At 48.6% G+C, this 19365-nt stretch overlaps 2 protein-coding genes across 3 annotated transcripts in view; both read right to left on the bottom strand.

The window, feature by feature from the left end:
- The window catches only part of LOC143020707 (arrestin domain-containing protein 3-like), an 80099-nt gene that overhangs the window by 47031 nt on the left and 13703 nt on the right, over positions 1-19365 (bottom strand). The window lies entirely within an intron of this gene.
- On the bottom strand, positions 3422-9630 carry LOC143020704 (uncharacterized). 2 transcript variants are annotated; one of them, XM_076177364.1, is made up of 4 exons: positions 9423-9630; positions 7572-9295; positions 6685-7328; positions 6404-6533 (listed from the first exon to the last, which is right to left on the bottom strand). In XM_076177364.1, the coding sequence occupies exons 1-3, from the start codon at positions 9426-9428 to the stop codon at positions 6794-6796; spliced, it is 2265 nt and encodes a 754-aa protein (XP_076033479.1). In that variant the 5' UTR covers positions 9429-9630; the 3' UTR covers positions 6404-6533; positions 6685-6793. The 2 variants fall into 2 exon arrangements, with proteins under 2 accessions (XP_076033477.1, XP_076033479.1); XM_076177362.1 differs by lacking the exons at positions 7572-9295; positions 9423-9630 and having other exon boundaries at positions 3422-6533; positions 6685-6890.

Here is a 19365-nt window from a genome sequence, read left to right as displayed (position 1 = left end):
TATATATATATATATATATATATATATATATATATATATATATATATACAGTATATGTGTGTGTGTATTCACCTCGGATCTGCTGCAGCCTCTTTTCGAGACAGCCAGACACCACCCTACGGCAGTGAGCTCAGAGCTCATTATTAGCAGATCTCTGGGTAGGTCTGAGACCACTCACACTCCACACACCGGGAATGCAAGGTCACAACTCCTTGACTAACGTCCCTGGTGTGTGTATTCACCTCGGATCTGCTGCAGCCTCTTTTTCGAGACAGCCAGACACCACCCTACGGCAGTGAGCTCAGAGCAGATCAGAGTGTGTGTGTGTGTGTGTGAGAGAGAGAGAGATCTGGAATTGAAGCCGCTCTTAATTAAACCATATTTTATTTCATTATCCTCCTAGGCCGTTTGAGGTGTTATATTAATAGTTTCGGTAAGGCCGTTTGTGATATTATAGTAGTGATGTCCAGGTTGGGTTATGAGAGAATATTTCGAGTTTTCTATCCGTTAATTATTAAATTGTAGCAAAATATATGTGGATCCTATTCAATAGTCGTTAAATGTAACAAAAGTAGTAAAAAATATATATATGTGGATCTTATTCAATAGTCATTAAATTGTGAAAAAAAATAGTAAGAAAATATGTGGATCTTATTAAATAATTATGGTACTCAATAAAATATACGTAGGTCTTGTTCAACAATTACAGTAACTCATCTGACTTAGGATTAATAACCTGAACATTCGAAGTAGCTTATGACGCGACGCAGTTATGGGGTAGGGGGCCCATGAATATCAGTTCAAAATTGAAATGGGCAATTATATGTGACGTATCGGCCTCTAAAATATGTCTGTGGTAGTATTTCTCTAATATAGATTTATCTCAAATAGAAATAGAAATAATGGCTGTGATTAGTACTTCTCTTAAAATGTTGTTTCCTAATTTGTGACAAACTCAGGTTTGTATAACTGGATTCAGAAAGATTTTGCAAAGTAAATAATAAGTCGCTAGCTGCTGTCCATAACCACAACCTAGGGACGCTCCAAATGTCGCCCAGCGCACCCTTAACACTGCTGCTAGGTAAGATATAATATTTCTGCTGCCCAGTGTCCACCCTAGATTAGAACCAAATCTTCCCGGTTTAGAGCTGATTCTGGCGCTGCAGCTAGTTTGCAACCGAAGTGCAAACTGGCTCATTGAGGTTTGTGCACTAGGGTTGCCAGATGTAAACTGCCGAAAGTCGCGAGCTGCAGGACTAAAAGTCGCAAATTTCTGACTAAAGTAGGCCAATAAGTAAACATATATATGTATATAATACGTATACATATATATATATATATATATATATATATATATACAATCAACTTCTAGTGGTAATTTTCTGATTCTCCCCTCAAAGATGATGCGAGATGCGAGCGGGATGATCTAGCACGTTGAATACGTTCCTGTTAATTTTCATATTCGAATACGTACATTTCGTACTGTGCGTCTGCGGACCGAGAAGCGAGCGGGACAATCTAGCACGTTGAATACGTTCCTGTTAATTTTCATCCTACGTAGCAGTCTCAAATCAGACTAGGGTTGCCTGGTTGGTTTTACAAAGAAAAAAATGCCAACTGTCGCCAAAAATATGCCAAATTATGCCAAAATTACTTCCTGAATGCAGAAATAATCACTACTCTATTAGTTTTTATGAATGCAGAAGTAACAACTACCAGTCTTCTCATTGGTAGCCCAACTTACTTCAAAAGTAGCCCAAAATGTCGCAAGTAGCAAAACTCAAATTTAAGTCGCGCCGAGCTTTCAAAAGTAGCCCAATTTGCGACTTGTAGTCCAATATGGCAACTGTGTTGCGCACTTGCTTTTATTAGGTCCCATCGCCTCGGGACGATGATCCTCGTGAAGGGAATTCATACACGCGCGTTCTTAGTGACGGATCTATCGATGTAGGGAACATTGTTCAAATTGCGATTTCACACTCAAATACATATAATTTCTATGTAAATATTATGAATTATCTGAATTAAATATTTGTTTAAGAAATTAGTCATTGCAATCTAGACCTTTTCTTTGGGCCCCTCTTTCCGAAAGGAAGAGGGAGGCAGATCATAAGGTCTCACGCCAGCATTTTTTTTTTTTTTTTTTTTCCTCTCAAGGGCCTGGCTATGGGATTCAACGCATAATGGCGTTCTAAGTAGATCATGGACATGGTTCTTACGATCCAGTCTTCTGCCCACCATCTAAGTGTCTATATCGTCTACTTCCTATCAAAGTACGTAACCATAGATGGTCGTTATTGCGATAAATTATCATGATAACGCCCATCTATGCCGTTTTAAGTACCAATTTGACGGCATTTAGGACGCACTTCTTCAAAATTTTTGCTCAAAAAATCGACCTGCGCCATATACATCGTTATAGTAGGTAAAGTTGGAGACCTCCCGTGGACTTAGACTAATTTTCTTTCTGACGCTCACTAATCTACCTACGATCAGTACTTCTACCTACCCTAAACACCATGCATCTTTATTTTATTGCTGGTATTATGGTATTACCGGTGCTACAAAATGAATTCGTAAAAATGAAAGTAATCTAATAATGCTGTGACTTGCGTTTATAAACATTAGCTGATCGGCGCTCTGACATACTGGTAATGCCATCTGTTGGTGAAGAATAAAACTAGGGTACGATCGCTGCCAGATGTATGACCCAGTGCTGTACGACCTACGGCATTTTGATTTGATTAGCAAATTTGTACGACTTTTTAGTCCATATGTACGATATATTCAATGAATTGTTGATTTTCTAACGATTGTACAACATTTTGAAGCCTTATTGTACAACAATTGATTACAAAGTACGATATCTGGCACGCTGATCGTTGCCAGTTCGTGTAGTTGGAGTGCATATAGGTTGAGGGGGTTTTACACGGTCAAACATGTTGGCCAACACGTTTGACAACACGATGTTTGAGAGTATGTTTAAGGAATAAAGGTATAGATGAATTGCATGGAAAGCTAAAAGAACTTGACCCTCAGTGCACGCGGGATGATGTGATGAAAAAAAATCAACTGTCTTCGTAGTTCTTTTAGAATGCATGACAAGTTTCTGGTATAATACTTCTTTGTCGCGGCTAGTGCCGCTTAAATCGTTTTTATCGGCTTAAGAAACCTGCACAGCGAAGCTATATCGGTAATCCCCTACCACACTCCTGGCCAAATGGCCACTTCCGAAAGGGAGTGTGTGGTTGGACATTCCGCATAAATCATCGGAAATTTAAAATTCCCGGCTCTGTGCAGGTGGCGCAAGCGTCTACAACCCCACCTCCCCCTCCCTATCCCCTCCCTTCTTACTCGGCCGCACGGATTGAGCCGTCACTTCAATGAGAAATGAAGGCTTCGCCTGTGGGAGGAGGGAGGGACCCTAAATCTGTGCAGGTTTCTTAAGCCGATAAAAACGATTTAAGCGGCACTAGCCGCGACAAAGAAGTATTATCGGCTGAGAAGAAACCTGCACAGCGAAGCTATGCATGAGACGAGGATAGGTGGGAGGAGAAGGTGAAGCCCAAATTGTAGTCGAGGACAGGGCTCAAGCCGTTATTACGTGTGTCTCGTATGGGAGACTATTCATCTTATCATTCAGTAGAGGGGAGACAAAAAGCATCAAGTACTTATATCGATATCAATATCAATATATATATATTCATTTATTTGTTTATTTTTTATAAAAATAATATTGTACAATTTACATAGTGCATAAATTCTATGTAGAATATTGTATCTTGCTCAGCGGTTCCTGGGCCTTCCCCTACCCCTCGGTCGCCCTTTGCCCCCCTTCTCTTGCGAAGAGAGGGGTGGAGCCGTTCCCATGGCGACACATGGGACAGGGGTGATCGAGTGGTAGAGATACCGTGTCCTGAAGGAAGTTGCTGATGCCCAGCCCCCAAGGTCCTGCACCCGTTCCACAGAGTGGGTGCGGAGAAACGCCAGCGATGCCGCGAGGCCTCTGATGTTGTGGGCGTGGGGGGCATGGCCCGGGTCGGCCTTCTCTATAACGCGGCAAAGTAAACGCGCCAGGGACCTCGGGGTTAGGGGGTTCCGAGATTTCGAATTGTAGAAGAGATGATCCTCGGACACCCCTTCCGTGCGTTCCACGTAGTCTTTAAACGCACGGACCGGGCACAGCGGGTGTGGGTTTCCTTCCTCCAGGAAGGATGGTATTCTGATAGGGCCAATCATGTCGTCCGCCTGCTCATTCTTGGCTAGGAATGTAGGTGATGGAGCGAGAGTTAGGGCAGAGCAGTCCTCCTCCAGTTTGGAGAAGGACTGGTGGCGGGTGATCGCCGCCAGCTGTGACGCCCTGTAACCCGTAGCCAGGGCGAGCAGGAAGACGGCACGTTGAAGGAAGTGTTCCTCCTCCATGATGGTCCCTTCGAACGTCAGGTACTGCAGAACACGATGCAAGGACCAGGCTAGGACCGGCTGACGTCTCGGCTCTCTCGAGGCGCGGATCCCCTTCATTAGAAGGTTTCGCGCCCTTTGTGGCACTGTGATGTTCATGCCGAAGTAGAGTGGATCAGCGAGGGCTGCGTAGTGAGCCGAGATTGTCGCCGGTGCCCTGTTGGTGGTGTCAGCTAGCCAAGACAGGAAGTCCAGAACTGTGCTAGCGGAGATGGTCACTATCGCGTGTCTCCGAAGGAAGTCCTGGAATCTCCGCCAGCAGGATTCATATTGCCGCACTGAGGATGGACGGTGAGCTCTCAGCATCTTGTCTACTGCCTCTGTAGAGAAGAGTTGGCCGAGAGCTCCCCGTAGAAACTCCAAGCGTGAAGTCGAAGTGACGCTTGGAGAGGTGCGGTAAGGCTGCTGGCCAGGCAGGCTGACCCTAGTAGAAGGGGAGAAGGGCACCACTTCATTAGCTCCCCGAACCACGGCTGAGCTGGCCAGTAGGGAGCTATCAGGAGGACCCGACCCTTGAAGGACCTGAGGGTCTGCACCACCTTCAGGAGGACCGTTGTCGCTGGAGGAGGAAATATGTAAACATACTTCCAGCGGTTCCAGTCCTCCGTGAAGGCGTCCGGGCCTCCTGCGCGTGTTCTGTGGTTGTAGGAGAGGAAGAGGGGGAGCTGGGTCGTGCTCGGGGAGGCAAATAGGTCCCCCTCCGGGGTGCCGTAGCGGAGGGAGAGCGACTCGAACACTTGTGGACGTAGTTGCCACTCCACCGATGTCTCCCGGAACCTGGATAGAGCGTCCGCCCATTCGTTCTCCCGGCCCGGAACATACTTCGCCGAGAGAGAAATGGCCCTGCGTGATGCCTCGGCGAAGATGTCCTCCGACAGGGCTAGGAGTGGACCTGATCGGGCCGTACCTTGCCTCTGCACGCACTGTACTGCCGTCACATTGTCCATATCGAAGCGGACGCTCGTGTAGGAGATTTCGGGGTGCCGTTCGAGCCATTCTTTTACCACTATCAGCTCCCGAAGGTTGATATGTAGCGACCTTCTCTCTTCCGACCATCCCCCGCACGCTTGATGTCCCCAGCTCGACTGGAAGCCCCACCCTATGTCCGAGGCGTCCGTCGCTACTGTTATCCGAGGTGGGGGCGGGGACCATGGGACTGACTGGCGTAGGACCCCTGGCCGAAGCCAGGGACGTAACAAGCTGTGGAGTGTTGAGGGTACCGGCCTGGGAAGGTCGCGCGGGAAGAGTGGGATGCTCCTGTTGACCTCTCGCGTTAGCCGTCGGTGTTTCAAGCGGCCCAGTGGAAGGGCCGGGGCCGCGAAGTTGAGGCAACCTAACAGGCCCTCCCACTGACGGCGGGAGAACGTTTGGGAGAAGAATGCCCTCCTGACACAGCGGAGTGTCCGAAGAGCGTTGTCTGGAGCCAGTGACAGGGAGGCGTTGATCGTGTCCCACTCGATCCCGAGCCAATGAAGTTTTTGTGTAGGGGTGAGGGTAGATTTGTCCCAGTTTACCTTGAAGCCCATCTCCGTCAAGATTCTTAAAGCCACCGAGACATTGGTTGATGCACCCTCCTCGGTGGGCGAATGTATCAACCAGTCGTCCAGGTACATGAGTGTGGAGACGCCTGCCTCCGCCAAGCGTGCGCCTACCACTCTCGCTAGCTTTGTGAAGACCCTCGGGGCAAGCGAGAGTCCGAAAGGGAGTCTGGTAAATTGATACGTCTCCCTCCCGACCTGGAACGCCAGGAACCGGCGAAATCGGGGGTGGATGGGGACATGCCAATATGCGTCCTGAAGGTCCAGGGACGCTAACCAGTCTCCCTCCCGGAGCACTGACCGAACCTGAGCCACCGACACCATCTTGAATCGCAGGGGTTTCAAAAATTTGTTCAGTGCGCTCAGGTCCATAACCAGTCTCGTTTTCCCTGGGTCTTTCTTTGGTACGGTAAAAAGACGGGACAGAAAGACCCGACCTGTCGCTGGTTCCACTATTCCTTTTTCCTTCATGTCTCTCACGTGGGGCAGCACTGAAGAGGACACCTTGGATGACGCGGGAGGGTGGCGTAGTGGCTGTGGGAGGAAAGAATAAGGAATCAGCTTATCGGTAGTAATGTGTATATCCCCCCCCCCCCCAAGCCTGAAGGGCTGGGGCAAGTTACTATCCATACTATGTAAGAGTATCACCACAGTTCCCTCAGAGGATAAAGGTAAGGAGACCCACCGGGAGAGAGACCCAAGGCCAGGTGAGTCCCTGGCGGATGACCCTGGAGGCCCATCCGTGCGCAGGCCACGCGTGGTGCCAGCCCAGGAGACACCCCACTTGGGGGCCTTCAGAAGTTCTTGAACTTTTGCTGTTGTTGCTGCTGATGTTTTCGTTGGTTGGTGGTCCTCTGGGGTTGGGAGGAGGTGTGGTGTTGCGATTGTTGGCGCCGAAATGTCTGGGGCTGTTGGTGATGCGGGCGCTGGGTTATCCTCCCTGTGGGTGGTGGACGGTATGCCCGCTGTTGTTGTTGATGTTGTTGTTGTTGTTGTTGTTGTTGGCGCGCGTATGGGGGCGGGCGCCTGAATAGAGAGTGGGACCTGTAAGCAGGTAAGGGCCGAGGTCTCGGTTGGGATGGTTGTTGGATCTGGATGACGGTCGGGACCGTAGCGAAGACGCGGTCTGTCGCTTCCTGGTCGAACAGACCACGGGAAAGGGGAGCTGCTCTCACCACGCCCCGGCGAGCTATCTCCGGGGCCGACCGCGCTGCAGACTGACGAGCTGCCAAACGAGCCGCGGTGAAGGCCCTCGCTGCTGGGGGTAGGGCTGATGACGCCATGTTGGCTGTACCCTCTGCCACGGTAGAGAGTGCCGCCAGGGTGTCTCTGCATACATAAAACACGCGAATCAAATTAGTAGGGCGAGAAGGATCCCGATCCCCGGAGGGTGTAATAAAGTCACATCGCTCAATTGTAGAACGTATAACATATGCGAGGCCGAGGTCGTTTCCGAACGACCTCGTCCTTGGGTGCTAGTCAAGAGGCTCCGTCCTGGGTGAAGACGCTACCTGAGCGTCTCTCGCCAGGACAGGTCTGGACCCTCTGTATACATTGAAATATCCCACTCACCTCAATTCTTCCCGCGGGAAGTCCTCAAAGCTCGTGGCGAGCGTCGTCAGCCAGTTCCTCATCATCGCGATTGCCGTGACGGTCGAGATGGTAGAGGCAAGGTCTTGTCTGGTCGAGGCCTCCGTCGTCAGCAACTTAGTCTCCGGTTCACTAAGTTGATGGGGGAGGGCGGGGTCCCTGCCAGAGTGCCATAAGCAATCGCGCAGACCCTCCGGCGCGAAGGGTGGTGGCAGGACGACGGGGAATGATGAAGGGATATGCCGTCGAGGAGGAACCGTCTTGGGTTGGTCTTGGGCCCGCTCGAAGAGAGCAGGGATGTCTAAGGCCTTCTCCCCTTTCTCCTGCGGGAACCAGGCGTTTGGGGAGAGTGCTACCGCCGGTGAGTCCCCCGACCTGTCGACAAACATATGCCCATCAGGGTTTAAACGAGTGTTCTCCAGGAGAGCACCTAATGCGTCCAGAGTGTTAGAGGTGGAAATCCTGGAGGGCGTGGAGGCCGGGGCGGAGAGGGGTCGAATCTTATATAGAACCTTAGCCCCCTCCGCGTCGTTGGCCCACTTTAGGATAACGTCATCTCTCCTCCTCCAGCCCTCCGGTAGCGAGTAGTCGGGAGACCAGGCCACTAGCTTGTGATCTTCTCCAAACGAGTACTCCCAGGACCGGGGAAGGTCACACCATGAGAAGGGGCGGAACTCAAAAGAGTCCGTCATGGTAGGAGGATAAGGAAAAGAACTGTAGTGGTCCTCCACCCCGTCCAACCCGACGGACGTCTGATTGGGGGGTTCCTCCTGAGAGGGGCCTTCTAGTCCTATACCTGTCGCCGGCACGGAGGGGCGGAGGGAAGGACCAGGAGGGAGAGTGGGAGGGGGGGCTAGAGCCGTAGGTTCAATAGGAGGTTGCTCTGGAGAGGGGTGCGTTATGATTTGCGCGGTCTGAAAGGCCGGATAATGTGATAGGGCCGATTCAAGGACGGGGCCTATCAGGGACGGAAGGAGGGCAGCCACTTGGGCGGCCAGAGTTCCCTCTCCCCTCGTGTCGTCCTCCGGCTCCCTGCCCTTGTGGGATTTACGGCGAGGAAAAGGAGAGCGAGGAAGGGAGGGTGAGTTGGGGGGAGAGGCTGTGGAGGGTGGGGACAAGCTGAGCGTCCTGGACCTCGGTGAGGCAGACCTCTTTTTCGAGCGAGATTTCCTGCCGGGTTCACGTGAGTGAACTAGGGAGGAAGACGAGTTCGTGGGGGTGCTTGACAAAGCAAGCCGTAAGGGTTTTAAGGACCCTTGATGTTCGGATGTATGGGGCTGCCGAGAGGCCTGAGGACGCTCGGGGACACCATACTCCGCAACATCAGACTCGTCCCCTTGTACTCCGAGAGGCCCAGGTTGTCCACCAACGGAAGTCTCGGAGACATAGGGAGACGGATGGCGAGGGCGAACGAGGCCCAATTCCACTCCTAACGCCGGATCCGCCCACACCAGGGGGGGGTCGTCAGCGGATTTCAATTTCCGAGCTCTGCGCCATGCCTCCCGAAGGTGTCCGAGGGCGGCTAGCTTGGAACGGGTTTTGGGAGGAGCAGCACGAATCTCCTCAACCCGCGCTTTGCACACAACGCAGGCTAGGGGGTTAAAGCCAGCTTGTGAGAAACAAGGGGCATGGCGGGAGCAGAGGTCGTGGTGGCCGTCTGACGAGATCCTGGCTGTGCAGCCGGATTCCACACACAAGCGTTTGGTCTGAAAATAGAATAATGATAATCATAGACGGGGTGTCCCAAAGGTGTCTGGACACAACACCAAAGGGGAAAAACTGCAGGAGAACTCCCTACGAGAACACAAGAGCACGAGCTGGAACCAGACTTACCGGCATGAAAGAAGGTGGGTTGTTGAGTGACCGACTCGTCTGGTTCCGCGATGCTAAGTGACGGCTCAATCCGTGCGGCCGAGTAAGAAGGGAGGGGATAGGGAGGGGGAGGTGGGGTTGTAGACGCTTGCGCCACCTGCACAGAGCCGGGAATTTTAAATTTCCGATGATTTATGCGGAATGTCCAACCACACACTCCCTTTCGGAAGTGGCCATTTGGCCAGGAGTGTGGTAGGGGATTACCGATATAGCTTCGCTGTGCAGGTTTCTTCTCAGCCGATAATCTTAGGTTATCGGCTGAAAGAAACCTGCACAGCGAAGCTATAGCGATAATCCCATACCACACTCCTGGTCATATGGCCATTTCCCGAAGGTTGAGTGTGGTTTGAATTTTCCGCCAAAATCATCGGAAATTTAAAATTCCCGGCTCTGTGCAGGCATGCGCATTGTCGACCCCACCTCCCCCTCCCTATTCCCTCCCTTCTTACCCGGCTAGCTCGAGCCGGACGTCGCGTCACTTAGCATCGCGGAACCAGACGAGTCGGTCACTCCACAACCCACCTTCTTTTCATGCCGGTAAGTCTGGTTCCTGCTCGTGCTCGTGTGTTCTCGTAGGGAGCCCTACCTGTTCTCCTGCAGTTTTTCCCCTTCGGTGTTGTGTCCAGACACCTTTGGGACACCCCTTCTATGATTATCATTATTCTATTTTCAGACCAAACGCTTGTGTGTGGAATCCGGCTGCACAGCCAGGATCTCGTCAGACGGCCACCACGACCTCTGCTCCCGCCATGCCCCTTGTTTCTCACAAGCTGGCTTTAACCCCCTAGCCTGCGTTGTGTGCAAAGCGCGGGTTGAGGAGATTCGTGCTGCTCCTCCCAAAACCCGTTCCAAGCTAGCCGCCCTCGAACTTCTTCGGGAGGCATGGCGCAGAGCTCGGAAATTGAAATCCGCTGACGACCCCCCCCCCCCCCTGGTGTGGGCGGATCCGGCGTTAGGCGTGGAATTGGGCCTCGTTCGCCCTCGCCATCCGTCTCCCTATGTCTCCGAGACTTCCGTTGGTGGACAACCTGGGCCTCTCGGAGTACAAGGGGACGAGTCTGATGTTACGGAGTATGGTGTCCCCGAGCGTCCTCAGGCCTCTCGGCAGCCCCATACATCCGACCATCAAGGGTCCTTAAAACCCTTACGGCTTGCTTTGTCAAGCACCCCCACGAACTCGTCTTCCTCCCTAGTTCACTCACGTGAACCCGGCAGGAAATCTCGCTCGAAAAAGAGGTCTGCCTCACCGAGGTCCAGGACGCTCAGCTTGTCCCCACCCTCCACAGCCTCTCCCCCCAACTCACCCTCCCTTCCTCGCTCTCCTTTTCCTCGCCGTAAATCCCACAAGGGCAGGGAGCCGGGGGACGAAACGAGGGGAGAGGGAACTCTGGCTGCCCAAGTGGCTGCCCTCCTTCCGTCCCTGATAGGCCCCGTCCTTGAATCGGCCCTATCACATTATCCGGCCTTTCAGACCGCGCAAATCATAACGCACCCCTCTCCAGAGCAACCTCCTATTGAACCTACGGCTCTAGCCCCCCCTCCCACTCTCCCTCCTGGTCCTTCCCTCCGCCCCTCCGTGCCGGCGACAGGTATAGGACTAGAAGGCCCCTCTCAGGAGGAACCCCCCAATCAGACGTCCGTCGGGTTGGACGGGGTGGAGGACCACTACAGTTCTTCTTTACCTTATCCTCCTACCATGACGGACTCTTGAGTTCACCCCTTCTCATGGTGTGACCTTCCCCGGTCCTGGGAGTACTCGTTTGGAGAAGATCACAAGCTAGTGGCCTGGTCTCCCGACTACTCGCTACTGGAGGGCTGGAGGAGGAGAGATGACGTTATCCTAAAGTGGGCCAACGACGCGGAGGGGGCTAAGGTTCTATATAAGATTCGACCCCTCTCCGCCCCGGCCTCCACGCCCTCCAGGATTTCCACCTCTAACACTCTGGACGCATTAGGTGCTCTCCTGGAGAACCCTCGTTTAAACCCTGATGGGCATATGTTTGTCGACAGGTCGGGGGACTCACCGGCGGTAGCACTCTCCCCAAACGCCTGGTTCCCGCAGGAGAAAGGGGAGAAAGCCTTAGACATCCCTGCTCTCGAGCGGGCCCAAGACCAACCCAAGACGGTTCCTCCTCGACGGCATATCCCTTCATCATTCCCCGTCGTCCTGCCACCACCCTTCGCGCCGGAGGGCCTGCGCGATTGCTTGTGGCACTCGGGCAGGGACCCCGCCCTCCCCCAGCAACTTAGTGAACCGGAGGCTAAGTTGCTGACGACGGAGGCCTCGACCAGACAAGACCTTGCCTCTACCATCTCGACCGTCACGGCAATGGCGATGATGAGGAACTGGCTGACGACGCTCGCCACGAGCTTTGAGGACTTCCCGCGGGAAGAATTGAGGTGAGTGGGATATTTCAATCTATAGAGGGTCCAGACCTGTCCTGGCGAGAGACGCTCGGGTAGCGTCTTCACCCAGGACGGAGCCTCTTGACTAGCGCCCGAGGACGAGGTCGTTCGGAAACGACCTCGGCTTCGCATATGTTATACGTTCTACAATTGAGCGATGTGACTTTATTACACCCTCCGGGGATCGGGATCCTTCTCGCCCTACTAATTTGATTCGCGTGTTTTCTGTATGCAGAGACACCCTGGCGGCACTCTCTACCGTGGCAGAGGGTACAGCCAACATGGCGTCATCAGCCCTACCCCCAGCAGCGAGGGCCTTCACCGCGGCTCGTCTGGCAGCTCGTCAGTCTGCAGCGCGGTCGGCCCCGGAGATAGCTCGCCGGGGCGTGGTGAGAGCAGCTCCCCTTTCCCGTGGTCTGTTCGACCAGGAAGCGACAGACCGCGTCTTCGCTACGGTCCCGACCGTCATCCAGATCCAACAACCCTCCCAACCGGAGATTCCAGGACTTCCTTCGGAGACACGCGATAGTGACCATCTCCGCTAGCACAGTTCTGGACTTCCTGTCTTGGCTAGCTGACACCACCAACAGGGCACCGGAAGGCCGACCCGGGCCATGCCCCCCACGCCCACAACATCAGAGGCCTCGCGGCATCGCTGGCGTTTCTCCGCACCCACTCTGTGGAACGGGTGCAGGACCTCGGGGGCTGGGCATCAGCAACTTCCTTCAGGACACGGTATCTCTACCACTCGATCACCCCTGTCCCATGTGTCGCCATGGGAACGGCTCCACCCCTCTTCGCAAAAGAAGGGGGGGCAAAGGGCGACCGAGGGGTAGGGGAAGGCCCAGGAACCGCTGAGCAAGATACAATATTCTACATAGAATTTATGCACTATGTGAATTGTACAATATTATTTTATAAAAAATAAATAAATAAATGAATATATATATATATTGATATTGATATCGATATAAGTAAAAAAAAAAAACAAAAAAAACAGGTCGAAATGGACATGACTTCTCCTATTCAACTTAAGCTAATCTATAGTCATGATGGTCAAGAACTTTACCATGTTGAAATTAATTTCAACGCTCACTGTGACTCAGGTCGAAATGACCATGACTTTTCCTATTCAACTTGAGCTAATCTACAGTCATGATGGTCGAGAATTTTACCATGTTGAAATTAATTTCGACGCTCACCGTGACTCAGGTGGAAATGGACATGACTTTTCCTATTCAACTTGAGCTAATCTACAGTCATGATGGTCGAGAATTTTACCATGTTAAAATTGATTTCGACGCTCACTGTGACTTAGGTCGAAATGACCATGACTTTTCCTATTCAACTTAAGCTAATCTGTAGTCATGATGGTCAAGAATTTTACCATGTTAAACTAATTCAACGCCCACTGTGACTCAGGTCGACATGAACATGACTTTTCCTATTCAACTTAATTTAATCTACAGTCATGATGGTCGAGAATTTTACCATGTTAAAATTAATTTCGACGCTCACTGTGACTTAGGTCGAAATGACCATGACTTTTCCTATTCAACTTAAGCTAATCTGTAGTCATGATGGTCAAGAATTTTACCATGTTAAACTAATTCAACGCCCACTGTGACTCAGGTCGACATGAACATGACTTTTTCTATTCAACTTAATTTAATCTACAGTCATGATGGTCGAGAATTTTACCATGTTAAAATTAATTTCGACGCTCACTGTGACTTAGGTCGAAATGACCATGACTTTTCCTATTCAACTTAAGCTAATCTGTAGTCATGATGGTCAAGAATTTTACCATGTTAAACTAATTCAACGCCCACTGTGACTCAGGTCAACATGAACATGACTTTTCCTATTCAACTTAATTTAATCTACAGTCATGATGGTCGAGAATTTTACCATGTTAAAATTAATTTCGACGCTCACTGTGACTTAGGTCGAAATGACCATGACTTTTCCTATTCAACTTAAGCTAATCTGTAGTCATGATGGTCAAGAATTTTACCATGTTAAACTAATTCAACGCCCACTGTGACTCAGGTCAACATGAACATGACTTTTCCTATTCAACTTAATTTAATCTACAGTCATGATGGTCGAGAATTTTACCATGTTAAAATTAATTTCGACGCTCACTGTGACTTAGGTCGAAATGAACATGACTTTTCCTATTCAACTTAATTTAATCTACAGTCATGATGGTCCAGAATTTTACCATGTCAAAATTTATTTCAACGCTCACTGTGACTCAGTGATGTCACGGTATGATGACGTCATTGTGATAAATTGACGTCACCATGTAGTCCTATGACGTCAATTTGTGTCCCTGTGACGACACGAGACGATCCTATGGCGCCATGATCAATCCGGTGACGTCACAGTACAATCACATGATGTCACTAGGTATTAAACATATAGAAGTCCGCTTGTGGGTGACGAGACGTCACAAATTGCCATAGCACACTATTGGATGAAGACGCTCGCCACGGGCTTCGAGAACTTCCCGCGGGAAGACTTGGGGTGAGTTGGATACATACCGAGGGTCCAGGCCCGTCTTCGTGGGAGACGCTCAGGGAACGTCTTCACCCAGGACGAAGCCTCTTGACTAACGCCCACGGACGAGGTCGCTCGGAAACGAACTTGGCCTCGCATACTCCCTTTCGGTTTCTCGCTTACCCCGAGGATCTTCACGAAACTAGTGAGAGTGGTAGGCGTACGTTGGACGGAAGCAAGCGTCTCCACACATGTTCCTAGACGGCTAGTGGATGCATTTGCCCACCGGGGAGGGTGCATCGGCCGACATCTCAATGGCTCTGAGTGTGTTGGCGGACGTGGAGTTCGGGGTGGACTGGGACGGGTCTGCCCTTGCTCCCACACAGACTTTATTGGCTCGGGATTGAGTGGGACACAGTCAGCGTCCTTCGGGTGCTCCCCTGCGCCAAAAGAGCGTGCTTCTCTCACACGTCCTCCCTCCTTCGGTGGCGGGGGGGGGGGGCCTCAACTTCGCGACCCCGGCCCTTCCACTGAGCCGCTTGGGGCGCCGACGGCTGGTACGGGAGGTCGACAGGAGCATACTGCTTCTCCCGCGTGACCTGCCCGGGCCGATACCCTCAGCACTCCACAGGTTGTTGCGTCCCTGGCTTCGGTCGGGGGCCCTACGCCGGTCGCTGGAGTTTCTCCGCACCCACTCTGTGGAGCGGGTGCGGGACCTAGGGACTGGACATCGACGACTCCCTTGGGGACACGGTGTCTCTACCACTCAGTCGCCCCTGTCCCATGTGTCGCCATGGAAACGGCTCCACCCCTCTCATCTCAAAAAAGTGGAGGGGGCAAAGGGCGACCGAGGAGTGGGGAGGGGCCAGGAACCGTTGAACAGGATACAAATTTCGTATAATTTACGCATTGTGTGAACAGTGCAATGTTGTGCATGTCACATTCTTCGGCGTGGGTACTTGACGTTTCTGTCTCCCCTCTACTGAGTGATAAAATGAATAAGTCTCCCATAGGAAAGACACACGTAATAACGGTTTGATTCAGGCTTCACCTCTCCTCCCACCTGTCCTCGTCTCATGCATAGCTTCGCTGTGCAGGTTTCTTTCAGCCGATAATATTTCTTTGTCGCGGCTCGTGCCGCTTAAATTCTTCTTATCGGCTTAAGAAACCTGCACAGATTTAGGGTCCCTCCCTCCTCCCACAGGCGAAGCCTTCATTTCTCATTGAAGTGACGCGACGTCCGGCTCGAGCTAGCCGGGTAAGAAGGGAGGGAATAGGGAGGGGGAGGTGGGGTCGACAATGCGCATGCCTGCACAGAGCCGGGAATTTTAAATTTCCGATGATTTTGGCGGAAAATTCAAACCACACTCAACCTTCGGGAAATGGCCATATGACCAGGAGTGTGGTATGGGATTATCGCTATAGCTTCGCTGTGCAGGTTTCTTAAGCCGATAAGAAGAATTTAAGCGGCACGAGCCGCGACAAAGAAATATTCTAGTTGCGATGAGAGCTGATAATCTCAAAGTGCTAAAAAAAAAAAAAAAATCTTGCGCTCAGCCGTTCACGAGGGCTAATGAGCTTTCTCAAAACGGTGTCTTTACAAGTAATGAATGGAGTGACCAAATTCAAAAGTTCAAAATATGTTGATTCGTCCATGCGCATATAATTGCGCCGATCATCTGGGTGTAATTTCAGCTCCTTCATTAAGTTGGTATGAGAAATGTGGCCCCTTTTCAGTAACCAGTCCTTTGTCCACTTTGAACGCTTCCTTTTCTTTTCGTTAAGGGCAATCACTATCCCAATTGCCATCACCTCGTCTTGAGTAAGGGACATGTTGTCCCCTTTTCCTCTTGGCACCGACTGAGGTTGTCTGTCTGTTTGGTACAACGAGTTCATTATCATTATCATCATTATTGTTATTATTATTACTATTATTATTATTATCATTATTATTATTATTATTATTATTATTATTATTATTATTATTATTATTATTATTATCATTATTATTATTATTATTATCATTATTATTTCTTGCTATTGAGCTGTCTTGCGTATGCTTATTGCTTGCCTGTACTGCCAAATTCCTTTTTATACAGCTATGTTTCTGCTTGTGTAATGTACAGCTAGACTCTTCTCAACAATATATGCTTAAATATATTAAAAAAATTCTTAAATCTGACCTGCTGAAATGGGGGTGCGTCTTATATGCCGTCAAATGCGATACATTCGGATCCTAGCTCGGACCTACCTATTTCTGCCTTCAAGGCATGCGCGGCTCGCCCATGTGCTAAACTGGAACAAAAAACTGAAATGATAGATTGTCGCTAGTTTGGAACCAAAAGTACCGGCGGTACTGATAAATCGATAACGCGAAAAAAAAAAAAAAACAGAACCGATAGCCCGACATCGTTATCACGATAATTGATCAAGTATTCATTTCATTGTTTCACACCAACAACTGCTGTAAACGAGAATACAATTATTTGTTACCTATTTTAGGCATAAAGAAGAAGACTGAAGTAGATGCGACCCATAGGTGAGCGTTATGATGAACCTAACCTCAGATTTCCTATGTCCTTAGTAGAGAACGATTTCGAACAAAATTTCACTTAACAATTTCACAACAGCTTCACCCGATTGATACGTGATTCCTTCGATCACCTACACTACGCAACAAATGTATTTGTCATAGGAAAATTTTAAAACACTGGCCTCAAAGTAACAGATTTACTACCGACGTTTGGAACCCTGTCCGGGGTTCATCTTCAGGGTAATACAATGTCAGCAAAAATGAATAAATTAAATAGTGTACAAGTGTTCCGTGGGACAGGTCCCACCTGTTTGAACAGAGTTGCAGGTCTACAGAATTTCACCATTGTAAAAACATCCGCCCTCATCCAAAAATATGAAGGGCCCATACGTAACTAAGCAATTACACATGTCTGGAACGACATGGAGAAAGAATTACAAGATTAGACAAAAGAGGCATGAACATGCTGCTACCAACATAACGATAAAATCTCACTCGGGACAAAATCCCCGGTGATACAAACCTGAGGTTGTCACAAATTAGGAAACACACCATTTTAAAAGAAGTGCTAACCACATCCATTATTTATATTTTTATTGGAGATAAAGTTATATTAGAGAAGTATTACCACAGATTTATTTCAGAGGCCGATACGTCACATAAATCAGATACTGGCTGACTTGTCTTAAGAAGTGGGGAACATTACATGAAGTCCTCTTCTTAATTTCCCACCATCTGTTCAAAGGTAAACTATAGTGTGATTTCACGTGACGTCACCCAACCGGGACCCGGACATATTGGAGGCATTGTCGTATAAACAAACTTGCTTGCCCGACCTGTTTATCGTGCTCACCTGACATTTATTCATTGTCTTTTGCGATAAATTTAAATAACAATGGTGAATTACTGTAGAGTTGTGGTATGCCATAATAGGTCGGATAGAGAGAAAGAACTGCAGTTTTACAGACTCACTAAAGTTATCAAAAATCAAGGATTGGAATGGAAGAAACTTTGAAGATCGACGACGCTTATGGTTGGCGAGCTTACAGCAGAACTTTGATGGAAAGAATTTGGACAATATTAGAATGTGTTCAGCTCACTTTATTTCTGGTAAGTAGGCCCAGGTCTATTTTTAATAACGGGTTTATTCATAACTTATAAATTAGGTTTGAAATGTGAACAGGCCATGGCCTATGAATTAAAACATGTTTGGGCAATAAATATGGTGTAGGGCCTAGCTGGCACTGAATCTGAGCAACAGTGGAGGATAGGCAGTAAATACTAGCCAAGGTTATATAGATTATTATGTAAATTGATACTAGGCCTAGACAGTAGGTACACTAAAATCTAGTTCTTTATGTCTGCTGCTGCTAATATTTAAACCTGACATTTTTTCAGTTTCATCTTTCTAGGCCATTTTATTATTATTTTTTTTTACTATGCCTGACCCATATTCTATCAGGAAGCACAAAGGAACAACAAATATTTTGTATTATCAATGTACATAGACTTGAGTAAGTTTGACATTTTAATCTAAAAATAAAATAAATCCAGTAAATAAAAAATAATTTAAAAATAACAATATATTTTGATGAATTAATTATTGATAACTATTATAGTAACTTTGTTTATTTCTAATTTTAATTAGTAAAAAATTTAACTTTTACATTTTACAATTCACACATTATCTGTCCATCAACAAAGTCGCGATTAAGATGTGCTATTAAAATATGTCATATTTAGTCTAGAATTATTGTTTTTTCATTGTATTTATTTATTGTTACAGGGAAGAAGGCAGAATTGTATCAAAGGGACAGTCCTAATTGGGTACCCTCAGTAAACATGCTTGGTTGAAAAGCAAAACCACCAGTTGCTTCTCCAGAGATCTTAAGGTTTAAACGACGGGAAGACAGAATTTAAAAGAAAAAGGATTATGCAGCAACCGAGTCATTATTATTACATAGTAAAGTTAAGGATACAACAGAGGTCCAACCTACTACTCCAGGAAGTGGAACACGACAGATCTGACAGAAGATGTGGTGTCTTCAATGATTGAGGAATTGCAGAATTTGAGAACTAAAAGCATTGAGCTTCGAGCCAAAGTTGAAGCTCAGTATGTATGATGTAGATGAATTTAAGGATAAAGATGAGAAAGTGTCATATTACACAGGATTTCCCACATTCCAGATTTTGTGGATTTTTTTTTTGTTTATTTGGAACCCTTCCTGTAAAATATATATATGAGCAAATTTCTTATGTTGATTATGACAATGATGAGGTTAAGACTGAATGTGTCAGATTTATTTATATCTCATGAATTTGCTTTTTCTCACTCAACTGTATGCAGGATCTTGTTTGATGTTGTTGATGTGATGTACGTCAGGATGAAACCTTTAGTTTTTTGGCCATCCATGGATACACTTGTTAAAACAATACCAATGGAATTTAGAAAACATTTTG

The sequence above is a fragment of the Oratosquilla oratoria genome, chromosome 40 (assembly GCF_046742065.1).
Source record: "Oratosquilla oratoria isolate Oo_2021 chromosome 40, ASM4674206v1, whole genome shotgun sequence".
Classification (NCBI taxonomy): domain Eukaryota; kingdom Metazoa; phylum Arthropoda; class Malacostraca; order Stomatopoda; family Squillidae; genus Oratosquilla; species Oratosquilla oratoria.
Note: the sequence above shows the minus strand (reverse complement) of the source record. Positions and strands in the feature narration are given on the sequence as shown.

Coding starts and splice junctions, on each gene's coding strand:
- LOC143020704 (XM_076177362.1), bottom strand. CDS start 6,739: ATGGGCCTCCAGGGTCATCCGCCAGGGACTCACCTGGCCTTGGGTCTC. Junction 6,534..6,684: donor GGCCTTGGGTCTCTCTCCCG/GTGGGTCTCCTT, acceptor TTCCTCCCACAG/CCACTACGCCACCCTCCCGC.